The sequence below is a fragment of the Astyanax mexicanus genome, chromosome 7, assembly GCF_023375975.1.
Source record: "Astyanax mexicanus isolate ESR-SI-001 chromosome 7, AstMex3_surface, whole genome shotgun sequence".
Taxonomy (NCBI): domain Eukaryota; kingdom Metazoa; phylum Chordata; class Actinopteri; order Characiformes; family Acestrorhamphidae; genus Astyanax; species Astyanax mexicanus.
Genome location: NC_064414.1, coordinates 54,971,416 through 54,996,502, shown reverse-complemented (window position 1 = coordinate 54,996,502; position 25,087 = coordinate 54,971,416). Strand labels below are relative to the sequence as shown.

The 25,087-nt window shown below is 39.3% G+C and overlaps 1 protein-coding gene across 1 annotated transcript; it reads left to right on the top strand.

The window, feature by feature from the left end:
* si:dkey-117m1.4 (uncharacterized) lies at nt 1–23,588 on the top strand. The gene is made up of 9 exons (XM_022685952.2): nt 1–136; nt 11,251–11,357; nt 12,333–12,417; nt 13,914–14,109; nt 15,380–15,445; nt 16,192–17,177; nt 17,670–18,493; nt 18,852–19,043; nt 20,623–23,588. Exons 1-9 carry the CDS (start codon nt 45–47, stop codon nt 20,871–20,873), a joined length of 2,799 nt encoding a protein of 932 aa, XP_022541673.2. The 5' UTR covers nt 1–44; the 3' UTR covers nt 20,874–23,588.
* Nucleotides 23,589–25,087: the final 1,499 nt, after the last annotated feature.

Sequence of the window (25,087 nt, the reverse complement as noted above, 5' to 3'; positions counted from 1 at the left end):
GGGCGGGAGAGCGGCAGCAGCGGCGGTCCGTGAGAGAGAGCCTGATGTCGGAGACCGCCCGTTCCCTGTTCGACTACCGAGAGCCCCCGACGCTGGACAGCGACGGAGAGGGCGGCAAACCGCCGCCGCCACGGGGGTGAGAGAACCGGCTAAAGAAAAACAATCGGGAAAAACTTAAACCTGCTAAAATATGAGCTGGTTAGTTAGTTAACTAAGCGTCAGCTTAACCTGTTAGCCACCAAAAAAGTCAACTTCGCAGCGCGTGCGGTCAGATAAAATAACGGCCACTTTTAGCCGCTTAGCTAATAGACACTTTCTGAGGTAAAAAAAATGGATAAAAGTTGTTATATTGTGTATTTAGGTTAGATAGGGGTGTCAGAAAACAGTAATATTGTATTCTATCTTTTTTTTCGTTTTTCTTTCTATCAATACTGTATTTATCCTTAATAACGTGGGTTAATATGGATTTTTAATTATTAAAACTGTGCATTAACCTAGTTTGCTTAGCTATGAAAAATTGGTGTCAGAAGAGGTTCGTTTAGTTTAGTGTTTTTGTGTTTAATTAACCCAATTCCCACTTGATTAGATCCAACTGTTCTGATTGTATTTAGTTCAATGAAAATTTTAAGTCAAATTTACATTTTCCCCGATTGTGTAAAGATGATAGCTAACTACTGTGTATATTATGCTGTGACAGGTCATTTCTCTAACAATTCTAAACAATTCTAAAATTAAATCTCAATATATTACAGTATCACACGATATATCAATATATTGAGATTTATTGAATGAAGCCTAAACGATGTGTATCACCATGTTCTTGCGAATACACAGCCCTGTTATTACCGTATCTCAGTGTGTTATACTATAATAATAATAGTAGCTTTAAGATTAGAACTAGAACCAACTTACTATGTAACTATCAGCCACCTGTTCAGCTAGGTAGCTAGCTATTGTGAAATAGTGCACCGTTATTTAATATGTTTCATATATTTATTTTTTTAATTGGTTAGTGCTAGTCAGTTCTTATTTAAGCTTGAAAATGAAAATGAAAAAAAAAATCAGGTGCGTGTTAGAGTGTGCGCGTGGGTGCGCGTGAGCGTGCGTGTGTGTATGTGAGGGTGTGTGTGAGCGTGCGTGTGTGTGTACGTGAGGGTGTGTGTGTGTGAGTGAGTGAGTGCGTGTGTATGTAAGATTGCGTGAGTGTGTGTGAGTGAGTGAGTGCGTGTGTGTGTGAGTGTGTGTGTGTGAGAGTGTGTGTGTGTGAGTGCGTGTGTATGTGATGCGTGTGTGTGTGAGTGTGTGTGTGTGAGAGTGTGTGTGTGTGAGTGCGTGTGTATGTGATGCGTGTGTGTGTGAGTGTGTGTGTGAGAGAGACACTGACAGGCAGACTTTCCATCCCTTTAACTTTAAAACACCATCACAGCATCTGTGTGTGTGAGAGAGAGACAGAGAGAAGAGAGCGTGAGAGAAAGAAACAAGTACTGTGTGTGTGTGTGTGAGTGTGTGAGAGAGAGAGTGTGTGCGCCCTAGTGTGTGCTTGTGTGTGTGCTAGTGTGTGAGAGAGAGAGTGTGTGTGTGTGTGTATGTGTGCGCAGAAGGGAGGGAGAGAGGGCGGGGAGAGTGAGTGTGTGCGTGACAAAGACAGTGTGTGTGTATGTGTGTGTGTGAAAGGGAGGGGTGTGTGTGTGCTGTGTGGAAAGACAGTGTGTGTGTTTGAAAGAGAGGACAGTGTGTGTGTGTGAACGAGTGGGGTTGGGAGGGGGTGGTGTGTGTGAGTGGTTTGGAGAGAACAGTATAGTGTGTGTGTGTGTGTGTGTATGTGAGAGAGAGTGTGTGTGAGTGTGTGAGAGAGAGAGAGGAGGGGTGTGTGAGCTTGTTTAAAAGAGAGGAGGGGTTGTGTGTGTGTGTGTGTGTGTGTGTGTGTGAGAGAGAGAGAGAGAAATAGTGAACTGGAGTAATAGTGTGTGTGTGTGTCTTTAATGAGAATGATAAAATTGAGATGTGTGTGTCTGTTAAAGGTATTAAAGGTAAAGTGTGTGTGTGATGTGTGTTACTAAACAGAATGAGTATTTAAATCTGATTAAATTTGACTGTGAAGGACACTGGTTTGTGTGTGTGTGTGTGTAGTTGTGTGTTGAAGAGAATGATAGCGGGAATGTGTATTAGGTGGCAAAGAGAAGAGGAGGTGTGTGTGTGTGCATATGTGTGTGTGTGTGAGTGAGACTGATTGGGGGAGGGAGTGTTTGTTTATGTGTGTGGTTGGGGGGTGAAACAGATGTGTGTGTGTGTGGTGTGTGTGTGTGTGTGTGTTTATACGTAACCAAGGGGAGAGAACTGTGTGTAGGTGAAGTATAATGTATGAGGGAGGAATGAGTGTGTGTCTGTTTGTGTGTGAGTGTGTATTTGTCTATGTTAGTTTGTTCTTTGTGTATAGCTGAAAGAAAGCTGGATGAACAGGTAGTGTGTGTGTGTGTGTGTGTGTGTGTGTGTGTGTGTGTGTTATTGTGTTTCAAGATAAATGTTTTTGACTTGCACATATATAGAATACATATGGGAGGTATAGGTTCCTTCATGTGAGTATTATCATTTGTAAAACATATAAGTCCTTACAGCTAGAGAATACATATGGGGCATACTGTTACAAATAGGTACTTACACATATGTAATACATACAATATGTGACAGATTATATATAGGGCCCTACACATGTGACACATGTAGTATATATTGCTTACAGATGCATACACATGTAATATGTGCCTGGCATAGAGGTAGCACACACGTCCACAGTGCACAGCAGGTATGTGTTCTACACAAAAGTAATGTATATGTGAAAGATATACATATGGAATTATGGAAGTACTTTTATGTATCTATTTATTTATAGTACCTATAGGGTCATACTATTACACTCTACTTATACATCTATAGCATACAGCTCTGGAAAGAATGAACAGACCACTTAAAATTGTGAGTTTCTTTCATTTAACCACATTGAAAACCTCTAAAATAGAACCAAGAGGAAGATGGATAATCACAAGCCATCAAACCAAGCTCAACTACTTGAATTTTTGCATCAGGAGTGGCATAAAGTTATCCAAAAGCAGTGTGTAAGACTGGTGGAGGAGGATGCTGAGATGCATAAAAACTGTGATTAAAAACCAGGGTTATTCCACCTAATGTTGATTTCTGAACTTTTAAAACTTCATGTATATGAGCTTGTTTTCTTTGCATTATTTGAGATTTGAAAGCTCTGCATTTTTTTGCTGTTTCAGCCATTTATTATTTCTGCAAATAAATGCTCTAAATATTTTTATTTGGAATTTGGGAGAAATGTTTTCTGTAGTTTATAGAATAAAACAACAATGTTCATTTTACTCAAACATAAACTTAAAAATTGCAAAATTAGACAAACTGATTCAGAAACTGAAGTGGTCTCTTATTTGTTTGCAGAACTGTATATGGGACATTTTATCAATGCATATATCTACTTGCATGTGACACATATGAAATATATTACATATGGGTGATTACACATGTGTGAAACAAATAGGTGTAATATGTATGTAACATATAATATATATGGATACATGTGTAATACATATGAAACATATTACACAGAGGCTTACAAGTAGTACAAAATATGGGATTTTTTTACATTTAGGTGCATGCACATGTCTGACATTATGGGATATATTCTAACATAGATTTGTACACATACAGTATAAAATGCACATGGGACATATTACATACAGGCAATTTCACATATGTTATACACAGAAAGTACCACAATTAGATGTAGTTTTTGTTTCATATATGTAATACATATGGAGCTTATTACATATTTGATTAGAAATATGTAATACATATAGGACATATATTTTTGGTAACACCTATGTAATATAAAAGGAGCATATTATTACATAAAGCTGCTTATGCATGTAACACTAACGTGACATTGTTATTAAGTTGGTTTATAACATAGATGCTTATATTACTTATTACCTATTACTTATAGGTAATTACATATACACAGATGAGCCAAAACATTAAGACCACCAGTCTAGTATTGTGATGTTCTTGTATATACACCAGCTTACTATACAAGCTCTTTAAAGGTGCCCCATGGTATCTGGTACCAATATGTTAGCATCCAGTCCTTTAACTGCTGTCAGTTGTGGTTTCGCCACAGAGGATCTAATGTGGATCCAGTGCCTCCCACTGGTAGATGTGCACCTTGCCATCCAAATAATGTTAAAGACTTAGCAAACATTTTTACTTTACTCTAATGCTTTAAGCACAGCTGACTAGTGTTCATCCTAAAAGACTTGTTGTTGTTTTGAAGATGCACTGACGCGGTTATCTGCTAATAACATTTTGATCCATCTTCACACCTGATCAATTCTCCTACATCTAACACATTGACTACAAGAACCAGCTGCTCACTTAGTCCCATTTCCCGTTTGTATTTTACACACTGATGATCCAAAACATTGAGACCACTTATAACAGAGTATGTGTATGTGAGTATGTATGTCAGACATCCCAGACCTTCAATAAGTGGTCTTAATGTTTTGGATCACCAGTGTGTAAAATACAAATGGGAAATGCTATCAATAGACATATACATGTATAAGTGCAATTATGCACAGAAGACCTTAAGACTCACGAACTTGCGGCACATATTGTAATTATGTATAGACTCTATGCATATATGCATGTCCATACATATACAGTGCTATGTTTATATAAAGTGTATATGGGTGTGGTGTCATTCAGTATTTACATATTATATACATATTAAAACTCTTGGACATATACATACTATATGTCTTGTAGGCATACATATTGTATGTGATACAAATACAAGGTAGTCACATATTTATTGCACATAGGACATGTATTTTCTATGTGGACAAAACTATTGGGACACTTGCACATTCAGTTCTTTCTCTAAAATCAAGGGTTTAAAGAATTGGGACACCTGCACACTCATTCCTTTCTCTAAAATCAAGGGGTTAAATAGAGTTTATCTTGCGTTTGTTGAAATAAAACTAGTTAATAAAACTAGCAGGGAAGACTTTCTACTAGATGCATAAGTAACATAAGATGAAGATTTGATTGCATTCTTTGGCAAGAGTGTAAATGAGGTCGGGATGTTGTGATGGACACAGCTCAGTGCTAGCAAACACCTGAAATGGGGTATGGTGTCAACAGGTTCATGTTTAATTTATCTGCCCCAGGTAGTCTTATTCTGTTGGCAGTACTTTTTTCCTGCTGGGACTGATCAAGCTGTGTGTGTGCATTTGCACATATGTGTCAGCAATGGGTGAAAGTTGCCAAATACATTAGAATTTATTAGAAGGGGTGTCCACAAACATTTGCGTATGTATAAATCCAGGTTCTGACATGGTATAAGAACAAGTGCATATGTGTGTGTGTGTGTGTGTGTTTCAGGATGGTTCTCCTGAAGAGAGAAACAGAACACTGGTCAGATTAAAAGTAGGATAAGAGGTGATTATTTTCACAGTGGACCCTCCGTAGTGAACGGGTCAGCATTCTGGTAGTGGTGTGTTGCAGGTGTGTGTGTTTGTGTGTTTGTGAAGCGAATAATGTCTGTTAACGGGTAAGAATTAGTTTTAGATTGACAGATTTATAAGAGGAAGAATAAGTGTATGTCTGTTTAAGAGAGAGAAGGAGAGAGTGTGTGTGATGAAAAAAGAGAAGGGGAGGGTGTGTGTGTGTGTGTGTGAGAGAGATTGTGTGCGTGTGTGTGTGAGGCAGAGAGAGAGAGAATTTAAGAGGGAGAGCAAGTGAGGAGGGAGGGTGTGTGAGAGCAAGGCAAAGGGTAGAGTGTGTGTGTGTGTCTGTGTGTGTGTGTGTGTGTGTGTGAGAGGAACAGCAAAGGGAGGGTGTGTGTGTGAGAGAGAGAGAGGGTGAGGGAGAGGGAGCAACAGAAAGGGAGGGTGTGTGTGTGTGTGTGTGCGTGAGAGGAGGAAAAATGGTGAGGAAGTGTGTGTCAGTGTAAGTGTGTGTGTTTGTGTGTGTGTGGGTCTCTGAGTGTGCATGTGTGTGTCAGTGTGAGTTGTGTGTCTGTGTGTTTCTGAACGAATGCTTGTGTGTGTGTGTGTGAGAGAGAGAGTGTGTGCGTGTGCGCATGTGCGCATGCTTGCAGGTTTGAAACTGAAAAAGAAGGGGAGGGAGTGTGTGTGAGAGTGTGTGTGAGAGTGTGTGTGTGTGAGAGTGTGTGTGTGTGAGAGTGTGTGTGTGTGAGAGTGTGTGTGTGAGAGTGTGTGTGTGAGAGTGTGTGTGTGTGAGTGTGTGCCTTGGAAACAGAGAGGTGCATTCTGTGTGTGTTAGAGAAAGAGTGTGTGTGTGTGTGTTTGTGTGTATGTGTGTGTGTGTGTGTGTGTGTGTGTTTGTTCTAGTGGCTCATACAGAAGGGGAGGGTGAGTGTGTTTGTGCTTTAGAGGCAGAGAAAAGGGAGGGTGTGTGTGTATGTGTGTGTTTGTGTGTGAGTGTCTGTTCGGATGTTGTGTGTGTGTAAGAGAGAGAGAGGGAGAGAGAGAGAGAGAAATTAAGAGAGAGGGGGAGAAATGGAGAGGGGGAGACTGAGATAGTGAGAGAGAGAAATACAGAGTATAATTAGATATAGTGGGTAAAGAAAGACTAGGAGAGAGAGACAAAGAGAAATAATTAGGAATAGATGGAGAAAGAGAAAGATAGGGAGGTTGGGAGACAGAAGAGAGACAGACATACAGAAAGCAGGGAGGATGACAGACAGAGGGGGTTTAGAAAGAGGACTTAGAGACAAAGATGGATAGACAGACAGACAGAAATGGATAGAAAAAGTGAGAGAGATAGGCAGCACAGAGGCATTGAGAAATAGAAGAGGGGGACAGACAAGAAGAGTGAGACAGAGGAGAAAGGTAAAAGCTTAGAGGAAGAGAAGTCGGGCATGGAGAAAATAGAGAGAGGGATATAGAAAAAGAGAAGAAAGGAGAGAGATAAGAGTGTAAGAGGAGAGAGAGAAATGGAGAGAGGGGGGAAAGAAGAAAAAGGAAAAAAGAAATAGGAGACTAAGTTGTAGACCGAAAGTGAGGGAGAAAACCAGAGAGAAATGAGATAAAGAGAGAGAATAAGGAGATGTAAAGGAAGAGGTCAGCAAGAGATAGGAGAGAAAAAGAGGAGAAAAAAGACAGAAAGAGGAGAGAGAGAAAAAGTGAGTGAGAGACAAAGAGAGGTATAGAAAAAGAAGACAGGGATTGAGAAATAAGAGCAAGACAGAGAAAGAGGTGAGAGAGACAGTTTAATAGGAGAGAGTGAGAGATCGGAAAAGGGCAGAGAGGCATTGTGAAAGAGGAGCAATAAGGAGAGTGAGGCAGAGAAGCATAGTGAAAAAGAAGAGAGAGACAGAGACATAGAAGAGAAAGAGTAAGAGATTGTGGGAGAGAGAGTGCATCAGACAGAGGAACGGAGAGAGGGAGTGTTTATGCATCTACTTTGTTTATGAAAGAGGAAGAGTGTGTGTGTGTGTGTGTGTGTGTGTGTGTGTGTGTGTGTGAGAAAGAGAGAGTGTGTGTGTGTAGGCGGATATGTTATATGTTTGAGGAGGAGGGCTGCAGAAAGTGTGTGTGTGTGAGAGAGAGAGAGAGAGAGAGAGAGAGAGAGAAACACTGCATATGTGTTATGGAAATGAAGTATGATGAAGTGTGTGTGTGAGAGAAAGAGTAAGCTGTAGAGTATTTGGTGCAGACTGTATGTGTGTGTGTGTGTGTGTGTGTGGAGACCAAGAGAATATGAGACTCTGGGCTTGGTTATTTGAGAGAGAGAGAGAGAGAGAGTGTGTGTGTGTGTGTGTGTGCTTGAGTGAGTGTGTGTATGTGTGTGTGTGTGTGTGAGTGTGTGTATGTGTGTGTGCTTGAGTGAGCTTGTGTGTGTTTGTGTGCGTGTGTGCGCATGTGAGCTGGAGAGATGGGGGAGGGGAGGGGTGTGTGTGTGAGTGTGTGTGTGCGTGCATGTGAGCTTGGCTGAAGAGAGAATATTTGTGTGTGTGTGTGTGTGTGTGTGAGAGAGAGAGTTAGTGTTTGTGTGTGTGAGAGTCGATGTGTGTGCGTGCATGAGAGCTTTAAAAGGGAGTGCTGTGTGTGTGTGTGTGTTTGCACTTGCATGTGAGTCTAAGTGGGGGATGGTGTGTGTGTATGTGTGTGTGTGTGTGTGTACATGTGTACACATGTGGGCTGATACAGGAGGTGTGTGTGTGTGTGTGTGTGTGTGTGTCTGTGTGTGTGGACGCATATGTCCTTGTGCATATGTGCCTGCACATGTGTGTGTTCAGGATACACTTGTTTGTGTGTTTGTGCATGTGTGTGTTGGTGATTGGGGGTTAAAAGAAAGGAGTGTGTGTGTGTGTGAGAGAGAGAGAGAGAGAGAGATAAAGAGAGAGAGATAAAGAAAGAGAGAGGGAAAGAGAAAAACAGGACACAGAAGAGAGAAACAGATATACAGATATAGATATAGTGAACGGGTGCAGGAGTAGAAAGAAAAAGTATGTGTTTTAGTATGTGTTTTTTGAGTTTAGAATCTCAACCAGAGTAAATGAGCAGGTGTCCCAGTACTTGGGTCCTTATAGTGTATGTCAAAAGGAGAGGGAGAAATGTGAAAAGAAAAAGTGAGATCGAAAACAGGAGAATAGGGGAGGGCTGAGGAGTGGCAGAGAGATAAGATGAGCATGAGAAAGTAAGGGGAGAGATAGAGTGAGATATTGGGATGGAGAGAGATTGAAAAGTAAGAAGAGAGATGAAGTGAGAAATGGGGATAGAGTGAGATTGAGAAAGTGGGAGGAGAAATAAGAATAGAAAAAGATAGAGTGAGCTTGAGAAAATGAATGGAGAGGAAAAGGAAGAGAGAAATTACTGTTGCTTGAGAAACTGAATGAGAGATGAGGTTAGGGAGACAGGGTGAGAAATGGGAATAGAGTGAGATTGATAAAGGGGGAGAAGAATTGAGAATTGAGATTGAGAAAAAGATGAGAATGATTTGAAGATAGTCAAATTGAGGAAGTTTGATAAAGAGAAGTGTGAGAAATGGGGACAGAGTGAGCTTGAGAAAAATAGGAGAGAAAAAATAGGATAGAGGCAGATTGAGAAAATTAATGGAGAGAGAGAGGAATGAAAGTAGAGTGAGCTTGATAAATTAAATGAGAAATAAGAATTGATTGAGATTGAGAAACTGGGAGAAGAAATAAGTATAGGGAGAGAGAGCAAACTTGATAAAGAGAGGAGAGAGAAATGAGGATAGAGTTGAGAGTGGGAGTAAAAAGAAGAAATAAGAGCAGGGAGAGAATAAACTTGAGAAAGAGACGAGAGATAATAGTGGATAGAGTCAGATCAAGAGAGTTAATAGAGAGATAGGTTAAAAAACTGAATATGAGATGAGGTAAGGGAGATAAAGTACAAAATGGATATAGAATGAGATTGAAACAGTGAATGGAGGGAGAAAAAGGAAGAAAGAGAGATAAGTTTAAGTTTAAGATACGTTTCTTAGCGAGAGTAGTACATATGTGAGGAGAGAATTGGGAGACCTGATATTAGAGAAAAAGAGATGGAGAAGTGAGAGTCTGTGTAAAAGGAGTGAGAGGGAGAGACTGAAGAGAGAGAATGATGCAGAGAGACTTTGAGATTAAATGACAGACATAAATTCATAGCCAGCAGTCTGTTTTTCTTCTATATTCACACATGGAGCCACTCAGGGCTAGGCCTGAAAATTCTGTCTAGTAGATAAAGCTTACACATACACACACACACTCATGCTCACACCTTGGAAAGCAATTAAACCAGCATATGACACAAATGCTCTCTCTCTCTCTCTCTCTCTCTCTCTCTCTCTCTCTCTCTCTCTCTCTCTCTCTCTCTCTCTTTTCCTCTCTCTTTCTCTCTAACTCTCCCTCACCGCAATTTCTCCTCTCTCTCAAATTGCAGTGATGGGTGTTATGTGTTGTTCTTAGTCAGTATTTACCAATAGGCATATGCCAGTCATTGGTAGTGCTTGATGAAGATGCTGCTGGTCTAAACTACTGCATCGAAATTGGACACATAAATGCGCCTGTGTGCTCACGTGCGCTCTCACACACACACACACACACAAACACACACACACACACACACACACACACACACACTTGCTCAGATCCAGATGGAGGGTCGGCTAGATCAATATCCAGTCGGCAAGACTAAGTCTTATCACAGCTCAATGAATATGTCAGTCACACATGCACATAAACACATACACTCACACACACTCAAACACATACAGTACACATCTGTAACCATAAGACTGGAGACATCTTCATGCTTTCATTTATTTAATTAAGCATTCTCAATTGCTTCTGAGGAAGAAGAGGTTGGCCAATACAGTATCAGTTTGGTATCTGTGTGCGGGTATAAGCCTTATTGGAACAAAAAATGCAAACATTAGTTATATTTTTTAGACAGCTGGTGGATTAAAAAATAAATAAAACTAGTTATTTTTGAGGTTTTTTATTTATTTTGGATTTTTTTATTCCAATGTCTGATTATTGCTAATACATTTTCACTGTATTACTATATTTTCATTTTATTAGTGGCTTAAAAATGTTTCGCTACAGATACTCCTTTCTCAATACACTGGAAGGCAATGCATGTTTATGTTGTACTGTTTTGTGAAAATGTGAGAACACAGCAGTATATGGAGAATAAACTACCTTAAAATGTATACGAATGCTTAATTAAGTGTCTTGAAATCATTCTGGTAGTTAAAATTTAAGAATACCTAATTAAATAACCACTCAGCACATTTTAATGGGCTCTCCCAAAGCTTTACGGAAAGTTCACATTGTTATGCGCTCAATCAGTGCCAAGCAAATGTGGACTGTTACCACAGTAGTCACAGTGTTTGAATGTTTATTTTCTTTATAAAAGTGCTGAAGTGCATTAAAAATAAACAATAGTGTTTGCAGATGATGGACTAGACTGTCCTCTTTCCAAAAAGGTTTATAATGTAGCCAGACCTGGCAACCCAGTTTCCAACCAATTGTGTGAAAGGGGGAGGGGTTATGGATTGATTTGGGCTGTGATTTTCATTGATTGATTGTGGTGATTACAGGTTTATTAATGACCCTCTGTGACGTCATTTATCTCATGTGCTGTTGGTGGAGTAAGGTCTGGCAAATTGATAAAATGATTGTGTGTGTTTGTGTGTGTTTTACAGACGTGGCTGTGGAAGGAAAAGGAAAGGCACACCAGTGAAGGTGTGTGATAGAGTTTTTGCCACAGAGGACGATGAGGAGAGCATGTCAGAGCACAGCTACGGACCTGGTGAGGAGTTTGTGTGTGTGTTTTGTGTAATTAGTGTTTCCATCAATTGCAAGATTATATCAGGTATTTTGTATGCATATAGAAGATGATTGCATTATATGTTTGTTTGAGAGATAGCATGAGAGGTAGAGATAACGAACAATCAAACTTCTAAATGTTAAATTGATTTAAATTCTGAAAATAAATACATATTTACAAATATATAATAAAACAATTATTTTTTTAAAACGTATTTAAAAAAAAAGGGCAGCATCAGAGTGGAGCTCTACTGTGACAAAAAACCCACAAGCTGTATTAACATATGTATATGATTACTACAGGTTATGTATGTGATATTTATAATTTATACATTCATTAAGGAAAACACTAAACCACTGACTGTAAATATGATATTTATGAGCTATGCAGTCATTTGGGGGAGGAGCTAAACCACTGACTGTATGATGTAAATTATTTATACAATCATTACGGGGAGGCCTACTGGCATTATATGTGATATTCGTAATCCATACAGTTTTTGGTAGGGATAAGCTGAACCTGTAAATATAATGTATATGATCTTTACTGTCATTGGAGAAGGAGCTAAACCGCTAATATATACAGTATTTGGGGGGAGGAGCTAAACCGCAGGTTGTAATTGGTATATAACCTATATAGTCATTTTTTGTATACCGTATATGATGTATTTGATCTATACAGTTATTGGAGGAGGAGCTAAACCACTGACTGTATATAGTATGGGATGTATATGATCTATACAGTCTTTGGGGGAAGAAGCTAAACCACTGATTGAATACAGTATATGATATAAATTATATATACAGGTATTGGGGGAAGAGCTAAACCACTGACTGTACAAACATTATATAATGTATAAGGCATATAATGCATGTATATGTATATACATATATACATATAGCCATTCAGGTAACACTGACATGTATTTTTATTGTATTTTTGTTTTGTGTGTTTTAGCTGATGGTCAGGAAGGTACAAAGAGCAAACATAGATCTTCTGCCGAAGGGCCACACCATACCCCAGAATCTTCTTCTCAAACCTGGTGAGTGTGTTTGTGTGTTTGTTCCGATTGTGTGTGTGTGTGTGTGTGTGTGTGTATGTGAGTGAGGTTCGAGCAGACGAGATACTGTTTGTGTGTGGGGGTATTTATGCATGTGTGTCTATGTTTATGTGTGTGTGAGGTTGGGGGAGATAGCGGATACTTGTTTGTGTGGTTGGGGAGATATGTGAATATGTGTGTGTGCATATGAGTGTGTGTGTGTGTGTAGAGAGAGAGAGAGAGAGAGAGTCGAGGGTGGGGGTGGGGAAGGGGGAGTGTGTAGAGGTGGGGGATTACTGGAATGCAGGCAGTGTGTGTTTATTGCAATGTGTTTATTATCTTTGGTCCAGTGATGGAATGTGTGTCTGTATAGCTCTGCCTGAGTGTGTGTTGCAGTGTGTATTTGTGCAGGTGGTATGTGTATACGTGTGATTGTGTGTGTGTGTGTTTGTGTTTAGTCATAGTGCAACGTGTGTATGTGTTTGTGTGTATATATTTAGCATGTAATAGATACAATGATAGAATTGTGTAGATGTTCTATATACAGATTTCATAGTGTTTTTATGGTACTGCAGAGTTGAGGTGATGATGAAGTTAATGTTCGGTGTTTGAACATTATGCTGCTGCACCTATATATGGCCTGTTCTGCTGAGTTCACTTTATTTATAGTGAGCTTGTACAGAGTGAACCCAAGTGAAGGTAAAATACAGAATAACCATACAAACATAAATATCTATCATCTGTTTGTTTATGTTTCTCTTGCGTTTACAATAAAATAGCTTGTAATTTAGATGACAGCAATCTAAATCTGGCTTAAGGAAATTATTTGGCTGACAAAATCGCCCTTACTATTGAGGACTGTACGATAAATCATATTTTTTTCATTGATGTGATTTGAGTTTTCACAAGTCACAGAACAAAATAGCTGTGATACAAAACCTTAAATAACACCAATCTGAAGACTGGAGGCAGAGTGAGGCAGAGTAAAGTAGAACAAGGTGTAGGGTGAGGCAAAGTGAGGTAGAGGGAGATGTACATGGAGATAGAGCAAGGTACAGTGGGGAAAAGTGAGGTGTAGAGTGTGGTGAAGCGAAGTAGAGTGAGGTACAGTGAGGTAATGTGAGGTAGAACGCTTACACCAAGCTGCTTCTTATTCTTGGAAAAAAAATATTGCATGAGTGCTGAACATTTTGTTTCACATTGATTTCAGGATATCCATCAGCTTTATCATTTTTAACTTTTTTGTTCGTATAAAACACAAAAGTGCAGTATTGTAGTTTTTTATCTATGCAAACAGTCAGACCTTCTAGTGATCAGAGATCATGCCATCCAATCAGATTCACAGTAAAAATGTTTTAGATCCACACAGCTTTAACTAAACTGAAACACCTCGAATCAGGTGTTCATACATTGTAAAGGTTAGCAGTTGTACCTGTTTGCATACTAATATCTCTCATTCTCTGTCTCTCTCTCTCTCGCTCTCTTTCTCTCTCTCTCAGTTCTGGTGAGATGGCAGAGGAAGGCTCCAGCAGTGGCAGAGCCCCGGTCCTGTACCCCCCTCCTCCAAACTGCCGCATTAGAGAAGTGCACTGTGGCAATCAAGTGCGGCTGGTCGTCATAGCGATCCGCGACATCACTAAGGGCGAAGAGATCACCGTGGACTACAGTTTGACGGAGTGGGGGGAGAACGCCTTGGTGAGTGTAACCATGGTGATATCGGCTTTAGTAAAATTAACTGCGATCAATTCATTTCAATTCTTATATTTTAAATTTTATTTTAAATAAAACATATTGATAAACAATTGAGCCCATTCGACATATAAATCACATAAATCATATGTCACATGTCAACAATTTCTCTAGTTTGGGAGAAACTCGTTACTAGTTACTAGTTTGGGAGTTTACTAGTTATCTTATGACGTGATCATGTGATCTGATATCTTTATTAATGAAAGCACTCAGAAAGAAATAACTTACAATAGTGTGAAGAGTGAAGTGGTTGCTATATGTTTATTAATCAGAATCAATAAAAGATGAAACCAAAACTTTAATTTTTTAATTTTAAGTTTTAATTTTAAGTTTAATTTGGAATTACTTTACATTTCTTTGGCAAAATAAAATAATTCCAACAGCTTACATTAAAGCAAATGTTGTTGCTTAGCAACTGGTGATCAGTAGATTGTGACAGGTATAGAAACAGGTAAATAAAAGCATGCTGTTATCAGATATAACAAAACAAGCAGAATGCTTCTCATTCACTGTGACTGTGTAAACTGTGTGTGGTTAGAACATTATTTGAATATTGTATTAGTAAATGGCTAATACATTTTATATAAAAGTACTTATATTGAATATATATAATTATATTTACACTTTTTTAGCCAAAAAAGTTATTTAGCCCAAACAAGTGTTTGTTATATAAATACAGTTATATATGTCGTCTTGCAAAGGCATCGAATAACAGGTTCGGCTTAATATTAAAATTTCAATGATTTATTATACAGTATCGTACAATATATGGGTGATTTGACCTTGAGATTGCCTATTGTGCTTTCTTGGGTGACATTCTTATGCAAATATATTATTATAATTATTGTTGTTGGTGTTGTTGTTGTTGTATGGAATGATCTTAGAAATTACAATGATATTGCTTATCACAATTATTTCTGGGACAGTATATCATTCAAATTATATATATCATATCTTGATTGTGGTCAGTTTATGTTTAACCCTTCAAACAGTCCAAACATTACTTAGTCCTAAGCAGTGTTAATGTTTCTGGGTTAATTATATGACATTACATATTACATCAGTCAGTGCATTGTGTGTGTGTGTGTGTGTGTGTGTGTGTGTTTGTACACGTGAGTATGTGTGCATGGGTGTGTATGTACAGAGTGATTACTGTGATGTTCGGAGGTAAATAATTGACCAGAGTATAAAGAAAACTTGTCCTACTCCTTTGCAGGGTTTTCACGGGACGGTGCCACCTGCTGGCTTTGATTGCCACTCAGACCACGAGAACGTTAAGAAGGTAAAGTTATGGCTACACCTCTTTATGAACATTCACTCCTCTTATTAAAAAACAGCTTAAAATTATAGCAGACCAAAAAAGGAGGGAGGTTAATACAAACAGTTTAGATTAACAGAATCTACTTTTAGTGCATGGGAGAACAGATCTAAGCATTGTAATGCCAGTACCAAGGCAAATAATATCCCCAAATAATACGTTTTTTAAATGCAATAATCGATTAACAAATTAGCAAAGATGCGTAATTGGAGTAGCAGTATGTAACAACTTGGGAATGCCTACACCTGTATAAGTTCTGAGTTGTTATCTTGTGGCTACATACGTCTGCTATGTTCTTGCTGGAGTGTGGGGGGGGCGTGAAGTGTGCAGGTGTGATAGATTGTATAAACCAATAAGGTTTTGGAATGGTATATGTTTATACTTCTCATCCAATCACAATCAGATTCACTCTTTCTGGATGGAGAGATTTATCTGGATAGGGGTTTTAGTGAACGATGAGAAGCTGGAATGAAAACCAGCTGAAGTGAAATAGGAGTAACAAGGCTGTTTTTAAAATGTAAGGAGTAAAAAGTTCAGATAATTGAAAAAGACGAGGACTAAAAGTAAAAAGTCAGCCGTAAAATAATAATTCCAGTAAAATATAGGCAACCAAATTGTCTACTTAAGTGTAAGGTAACTAAGTATTTATTGTTCTTTTATTGACACCTCTGGTGCACATTCATCAATAATTCCATGTTCACTCTCTTTAGGAGGAGGACTCTGGGCCGGTTGCTCTGTCAGATTACGTCACGCCATCTTGGTCCCTCTCTCCCTCATCATCCCCCGTCTCTCACTCTGACGGCAGTGACTCAGACCACGAATCGGATGATGCTAATGGCGAAACACGCAACCCAGCTCCTCGACGTCGCAAAAAACGCAAACCACCAGTGTCATCTTCCATGGCTAACGCTAAGAAAAAGACGCCTCAGCGTCCTCCAGGACGTCCCCCTACACTGCCCCGTTCTCTCCCCTCTTCCCCTCCACAGCCTGCTGCCCCCTCTAAGCCAGTGTTTAAGTCTCCTGTGCCAGCTGGAGTGGCAGGAGGTGCCGTTAGCGTAGTGGCAGGTAGAGGCGTTAGCATCATGGTGCAGAAACAGTGCTGTGTTTATTGCGGACGACACTATCGCTCACTGCACCGCCACCTGGAGAAACATCACGCCCATCAGCATGAAGTACGTGCTGCCATGGAGCGTGCACACAGCTCCGCCCACCTGCCACACCTGCACGCCTCCCTGCCTTCATCTTCATCCTCTTCCTCCTTTTCATCTTCTTCACCTGCACACCACCGCTGCCATAAAGAATTACCTGGTCAATCAGTTGCTGCTGTTCAAACACAGCATTCGCCAGCTCCTTCTTCCACTTCTCCAGCCAGAAGGAGCCCGGCCCTCTCCAGCCCCTCCCGCAAGAGCCCCGCCCCTCAGCCAGTCACCCCACCCCGCAGGGGAGGGGTTCCTGTGTCTGTGCTAAAGAGGAGCCCGCCCACCCCTTCAACTCCACCCAGAAAGGTGGGGCGCAAAGTGAAGAAAGAGAAAGAAGAGGTAGATATAGCGGAGAAGCCCAAAGAGGAGCCCGTTCCTGTGCCAGTGTTCACACCACCGGTGAAGGAGGCAGAGCCAGAGCTGCCAAATGAGGAAGAGGATGATGATGAGGAAAGGGAGGACGACAGTGGAGCAGAGGACAAGAGCGACCTGTCCAGGTGAGAGCCCGGACTGTTTCTGTTAGCTGTGTGAAACCTGCATTATTTTGACTATTTTTAGGAATATATATATTTAAAAATATTTTTTAGGAGTGATTAATATGGCCATAAAATAGAATCAAAATTGTGTATTCATTTTGAGAATGTATTATTGCTTCAAAATAAATGTTAAAGTTTTTCCATACATACATACATAATACATAATAGCTTTAAACATTCAGTAGAAACAAAAGATCTGTAAACTTTTGTCTATTTTGTAATCAACACTAACTGACCAAGATATTATATAAGTGCACAGAACTGTATATATGTTCAGACAGTATAATTGCAATAAACAATATTAATGGCATAACAATGGCATTATTATAATGGTTGTAAGACTGACAGCAAAAGGTGGTATAAAAGGATTTGCAAGAAATGAAGTGCCACTAGAAGTATTATATTTAATTTTCTTTGCCTCTCTTCTTCTCTCTCTCTCTCTCTCTCTCTCAGTTCTCGACGGCCCCACATGCTGCCCCTCCTGTCCTCTCTCTCTTCCCTGGTCCTGTATCTGCGGCGCCTCCAGCACTCTGCCTTCATCTCTCTCTCCCGCTCCCCTCAGTCTGCTGAAGCCTGGCGTCTGCTCTGCCACTCCAGCCTGGCTCTGCTCATCCTCTACAACCGCCGTCGTGAGTGTGAGGTGTCCAAACTCACAATCTCTGAGTACCAGTCCCGAGTTACCCCACAGTGCCCCATTCCAGTGCCTCCCGGTGCCCCACCAGCGCTGACCCCACTAGAGGCGTCACTGTCTCCCTTTGAGCGACTAGTGCTGCCCCACCTGCCACGTGTTGGGGTCCAGGGCAAGAGAGGTCGTGTTCAGCCCCTCATCCTGCCCCCCCACTCAGAGGCCTGCCTGGAACTTCTCCTGCAGACGCGGCCCGGAGTTGGAGTGGACCCTCAGAACCCCTATGTTTTTGCCCGGCCGTACCATTCCCCCGCCACTCCCCTGAGGGGTACGGACCTGCTGCGGAGTTTGGCCAAATCCAGCGGTACCCGTCACCCGCGGGCGCTAACGCAGACGCGTGTTCGCAGGCAGGTGGCTATTCTGACCCAACTGCTGCTGCTGAGTGAAGGGGAGGAGGAGGGGCATCGTGGAGCTGCCACACAGCGGCTAGAGACCTTCCTACAGAAGGAGTACCATGTGACCCAAAGTTGCGCTACCATTGGTCAGGATCCAGGGCTGATGGGACTGATTGGGCGAGTTGTCCTGTGTGGGGAGAGGGATGGTGTTCTGTTTCGGGGCATGAGCCTCAATCACATTTGCTTGGAGTTGGATGGTGAGTGTGTGTGTGTGTTTATTTCTTTACTTTTTTTTTTCTGAAATTTTCTATCTATTGTCAGATCCAGACATTATTTCCCTACTTAAATAAGTAAAAAATAAATAAATAAGGATGTAACATTAAATTGAATTTAATTTGAATCTAATTAATTTGAATAAACCCTTTTTTATCCCCAAATAAAGAGGAAATGTACAGTGAGAACACTGACTCACAAGAAACTATGTACAACAGATAAAAACCGCAAAACCTTAGAAATTATTACATAATTGTCTAATGTCAGTATATTAGTGTTATACTACATTTTACAGTGGATAGTAAATAATAACCCTTTATGCTCTGTATTAAATCTCTGCAGTGATGTCAGGGAACTCTGCAGACTCTTTATCAGAGGAATCGGATGGAGATCTGAAAGATATGAAGGATGAAGAATCTCCCACTGACTTAACCAAAAAGACCACCATGAACAACAAACCCCCTCGTCCCAGGAAGATGAACTCCTCTCCCTTCTCCCCAAACCGCAGGAGGAGCTCTGGACAGCCCAAACCAGGTGTGTGTGTGTGTGTGTATGGTGTTGTGTATATATTAGTGTCTAATAATTAACCTGGTCAGTAAGAGTCTCTGCTGTGTCAGATCATGGCTGTGTGTCTGTGTATCTGTGTGTGTGTGTGTGTGAACTTCAGTCTAGCTATACTTTTGAGAGCCTAATACCCTCACAAGTATAGGAGTATATTAAACATTTGGTCATTTCTGTGGTCCTTAGTAGTATTTCACCCTTTAATTGGAAAAACTAACAGAGTGGAATGATGAATAGTTACGTTAGGGTCATTCAAGGAGATTTTTTATTCAAGGAGATTTTATTGTCATTCGCATCACATGTGGTACATGAGGTGGAACGAAATTGTGATCTCATGTTTTACTCTCTCTCTCTTCTTTTCATCTCTCTCTTTCACTCCCTATCTCTATCTCTATTTCTCTTTGTAATCCCTCTTTCCTTATGTCTATTTGTTTTGTTTTCTTTATAGCTCTCTTTCTCTGTCTAAACTCTCTTTATCTCTCTTTCCCATCTCTCTCTCTCTTTCCTATATATCTAAATTATTCACATTCTCTTGCTCTTTCTCTCTCTTTATCACTCTTCTAATCCCTTTTTAGTCCATCTTTCTCTTTTTCCCATCTCTTATTCTCATCTCTGTCTTTCTCTCTTTCTCTTTATCTTTCTCTATCTCTCCCTTTCCCTTCTTTTTTTCTTTCCCATCTCTCTCTCTTTCCTCTCTATCTCAATTATTCACATTCTCTTGCTCCTTCTATCTCTTTATCTCTCTCTCTCTTTATCACTCTTCTAATCCCTTTTCAGTCCATCTTTCTCTTTCCCATCTCTTATTCTCATGTCTCTCTTTCTCTTTATCTCTCTCTATCTCTCTCTTTTACCTTCTCTTTCTCTTTCCCATCTCTCTCTTTCCTATCTATCTCAGTTATTCCCACTCTCTTTCTCTCTTTATCACTCTTCTAATCCCTTTCAGTCCATCTTTCTCATTTTCCCATCTCTTATTCTCATCTCTGTCTTTCTCTCTTTCTCTTTATCTCTCTCTATCTCTCTCTTTCCCATCTCTCTCTCTTTCCTATCTATCTAAATTATTCACATTCTCTTGCTCTTTCTATCTCTTTATCTCTCTCTCTCTTTCTTCTAATTCCTTTTCAGTCCATCTTTCTCTTGTTCCCATCTCTTAATCTCATCTCTGTTTTTTCCTTCTCTTTCTCTTTATCTCTCTCTATCTCTTTCTTTCCCATCTCTCTCTTTTTCTCTTTCCTATCTATCTCAATTATTCACATTCTCTTGCTCTTTCTATCTCTTTATCTCTCTCTATCTTTCTTCTAATCCCTTTTCAGTCCATCTTTCTCTTTCCCATCTCTTATTCTCATGTCTCTCTTTCTCTTTATCTCTCTCTTTCTCTCTCTCGCTCGCTTGTAATTTGTTAATAATATTGGCAAAGCATTAAAACAATAGTAGCGAAAACAACACATAGAAATAGCAACAATAAAATCAAAAGAGTGAAAGCAGTAGTGAATAAAAAACAGTAATTATCATGTACAAAACTCACTCTGTTTTTCTCTCTCTCTCTCTCTCTCAGGTAAACGGGGTGTTCTGAAGCGCCCGTGGTCTGAAGCAGAGCGAGCGGCCGTAGAGTCCCACCTGGTGAGAAACATCATGGAGCTGCGTGTTCCCGCTAAAGCTGACTGTGAACGGTGCCTGGAGCAGTGCCCCCTGCTGGTCACCAACCGCCGCGACTGGAGGGCCATCAAGTTCTACTGTCACAACCGCATCCAGCTGCTGAAGAAAACCCAGCAGAGACAGAGTCCACCCACTCTGTCCGTCTGCTGAGGTGCTCAGTCTGGAGTGCGGTAGGGAGGCGTAGGGTGGGTGGGTGGAGTCACCCGCAGAAAGAGAATGTGAGAACTTTTACCAGACTAAAGCTGTAAATTTAAAGTGTAGCCTCTTTCATGTACAATCAGCAGCGACGCTTCTGCTTCGCTGGCAGACTGAGCCTGTGACAGAAGGGTTGCAGAAATGGCACATTGATGAAGATTATCACACAAACAAAACAAAAGCTTTTCTTTTTTTTGTGGAAGAACTGTTTTTTTAAATACTTGTCCTGTACAGAAGAGACGGAAATGGTACGTTTGGCTCAGACTCATCCAGACTATAACCAACCTTTAAAATCTGAAAACAAAGGCAAAAGAAAAGAAAAGGTGCTTCAGAAGCTGTTCTAACCCTGATTTAACCTTCTACTCACAAACACAGCTGTCACTTTCACAATCATTTCATGAAATGTGGTATTTGTTCATTGTCTGTCAATTTACAGAAAAAAAGAACACTAATTTTTACTGTTACTGTCTAAATAAAACTTCATAAACATAGACCAACAGAAATGTTAAAAAATTGGCTATAACTTTTATAAAAAGTTGGGAATGTTTTTTCCTCCTCCTGAAAAGTAAATTGATCATTCTGTTGGAGCAACAGTAGGTTCTTCTAAGGCCATTAAGACCATTAATGTTTTTTTTTAAATGACAGTAATGTTGTAATGGCAGCTTAAATGGTGCTGGTTCCTTGTGAGCTGACTCTTCCTCAATCTCTTTTGCCTTTACCATACAGTACCAAGTCATAAGTTTGGTCACACCACTCCTCATTCAGGGGTTATTTTAGTTTTTATTAATTCCTTCATTGTAGATTATTATGTAGGGTTTCAAAACTATAAAATAATACATATGGAATTATGTAGTAAACAGTGTTAAGCAAAGTGTTAATTTAGATACTTCACAGTAACTCTGTATGCTCTGATTTGCCCATTCTTGGCTCTCTAGGGCGTAGCTTCGTGAGATAGAACCTGGAATGGTTCTCCAACAAGGAGCCTTGAAGGAGTTCCAGAGGTGCTGAGCTTGTTGCTGTTTTTTGGTGCTGCTTTTCTTTTACTCTTCACTCATCATAAACTCATCCTGAACCAGCTCAGGTGGGTTTAGGACAGGGGATAGTAAAGGACAACCATTTTTAATTTCTTGCAAAATTCCATATGTGTTATTTTATAGTTTCGATGCCTTAAATATTAGGGATGCACCGATAACAAATAGTACCTGCTAATATCGAGTACTGTTATCAATATCAGCCCTGAATTAACTTATTGATAGGTGCCTATAAATCCATATATTTATAGTGTTCCTATATATGTTTTATAATTTTGTTAAAGACCCAAATAAGATATAATCGAACAAGCTAGAAAAAACTTTGAATGAGAAGGTGTGTCCCAACTTTTGATTGGTACAGTACTTTCAGGCAGAAAGACAACATACAGTACCGTTCAAAAGTTTGTTCGCAACTTTAATTCAGTGTTTTAGTTTATTTTTTCATTATTTTTAAATGTTCTGCATTGTAGATTATTACTAAAGTCATCTAAATTATAAAGAAAAAAAACATTTGGAATTATTTAGCCAAAAAAAGTGTTAAACAAGCCGGAACATATTTTATATTTTACATTCTACAGAGTAGCACCACTGATAGCTTTCTACATAGCTTTATGAGGTAGAGTCACATGGAATGGCTTTCAGTTAACAGCTGTGCTGAACTCAGTTTTGACTTTAGACTTGTGTTTAAAATGTGACTGGTACTGTACATTCAGACAGAAAGACAACATACCTAAAGACTTGAGTAAAACACTGTATAAGCCAGTTTGTAACTTGGGATGAAGGTGAGAATTGACCGAATGCATCTTGAGTGCCCTGTGGGCATTTCTGGCTTGGCGAAATGACACAGACCACTTAGAAGGGGAGAGAAGGAGGATAATAGGAAAAGCTCAGACATAGGAAAAGGACTATCATCTGTTTATCAATAAGTCATTTTGCCTAGGCTTTCTAAACCTTGGCTTTACTACCTTAGTTTTTATGTTTTAATAGTTTGAACCAATTTGATTATCTTTCATTTCAGCTTTTTTCTAGCAGTTTAAGAAGTACTGTAATTTTTACTGTACAAACTGTTCTGTTTTAATGATTTTCTGAATGCTTCCTATTTGGGAAAACTCAGTAAATCATTACAAACTCCCAGTATTCCCATACAAATACATTTCCATTAGTGTTCCTGTGATTTCTGATTGGTCGTGTGGGTCAGAGTCGGTTCTAATAGCGCAGATGTAGAATTTCGTAGGCGCACATGGCTTTGTAAACTTCGCTTTAACAAAGGTTAAACTATAGTTGAGCTTTACGTAAATGTGTGTTTATCAGTCGAAGCTGTTTATAGGATTACACCTTTCTTATACGAAACACATAACCACACTTAACACCTCAGCTTATACTTGAATTATTTAACAGTCCGTACTATACTGTTCTCTGTGTAACGTGTCGTCTCCTGTTCGGTCCACACTCGCTGTGTACATACAGAGATATGATTCTTCTTATTAATATTTGTGTTTGTTATTGTTGTCATTATCGTCATGACTGTGGAAACCTATATTGTTTTTGGTATGGCAAGCTTTTTCTCATTTGAAACGTCTTGTAAATATTTTTGTACATATATACATATATAAGGATTAAAGAACCACAGAAGATGTAACACATGCTTTGTTTCGAATTTTTAATGGCCTGACAAAATAATAATTAATGTGTTTATAATACTGTAAATGTATTCAATTTATAACAGTCTTTCCCATGTTGTATCCATTCTGTCCAGTAGGTGGTGCTGTAGAACAGCAGGTGGAGTCCTGCAGATTCTGATGCAGTGATTAAATTGTAATCAGCTGCCAAACAAAAGTAAAAGCTGCTGGATAAAACCTGACTTTTAAATTTAAAACTACTGGTGTATTGCAATAATACACTATAGGTGCAAATGTTGCTGGACAACCATTTTAATGGAAGTTTAAAGAAATTAAACTTCTTTATGTTGTTCCCACTTCTGACACAGTTGTGCAAATTGCCTAGAATTGCTAGACTTGTGGATACATTTTAAGTATATTAATATTTGTCTCGTCTGTGAACTCTGTTAAACTGTTAAACTGTCTTTTACCCATTCCCAAATTTAACAGGGACAAAGTTTCCATTATTATTTTATAACCATTAAGAATTTAATTATTTAATGTCAAATTAAAGTTAAATATATAAAAATTAGTAGTGTACAAATTATGCATTAAATATAAAGTTGCATTATGAATTATCAGCCATTTAAATTAATGTAATTAGAATTAACAGATTAATTAAAGGCTGTTTTTGAAAAATAAAAATGAAATGTACCCCAATTCTGAAATGACCTTAATGGCTGTGTATTGGCAAGAACTTGGTGGTATCTTAAATAACCCAATACCGGGGTTACGATTTATTATATCCCAATATATTGTAATACTGTAAGTTTTATTGTTTAAGTCTAAAATTAGAAAAAAAACTAATAGTATACGATTTGTTTTTATAAAAGTATAAAAACAAATCAGCCCAACTCAACCCAACCTAAACAACTCATCCTATCCCAAACAAATAAGCCCAAACAACTCATCCCAAACCAATCATCCTAACCAAAACCAATTAGCCCAAACCAGCCCAATCCAACAAACTCATCCCAACAGAAATAACTCATTCCAACCAAATTAGCCCAACCCAACTCAACCCAAACTATAATAAATCAACCAAATTAAACTCAACCTAATATAAACAAATCATCCAAACCCAAACAAATCATGCTAATCCAAACTAGCCCAACCCAACTTAACCCAGTGTAGTCTGGAACACAGAACCTTCTTTTTGTATTTACTTTCTAGCTTTGCTCCAAACAGCCCTGAGCAATCAGAAAAGAGAAAACCAAACAGCCAAAACCAAACCAAAACGCTTTAAGTTACTGAACATGTTAACTGATTCAATCCAGAGAAACCAACTACAGGTGTGAAAACACCCTGAAATGCTTGGTCTGGGAGACGGAGGCGGCATTAACCAAATGAGTACTCTGCACTGACTCTACTCCAGGTTGCAAATTTGAAAACTTGGCAGTCAGTCTTGGCTTTATTTCTATAGAACGGATGGAAATAGACCTGCGACTTACTGTACACATTTTCTACAGTAATTGCAGAA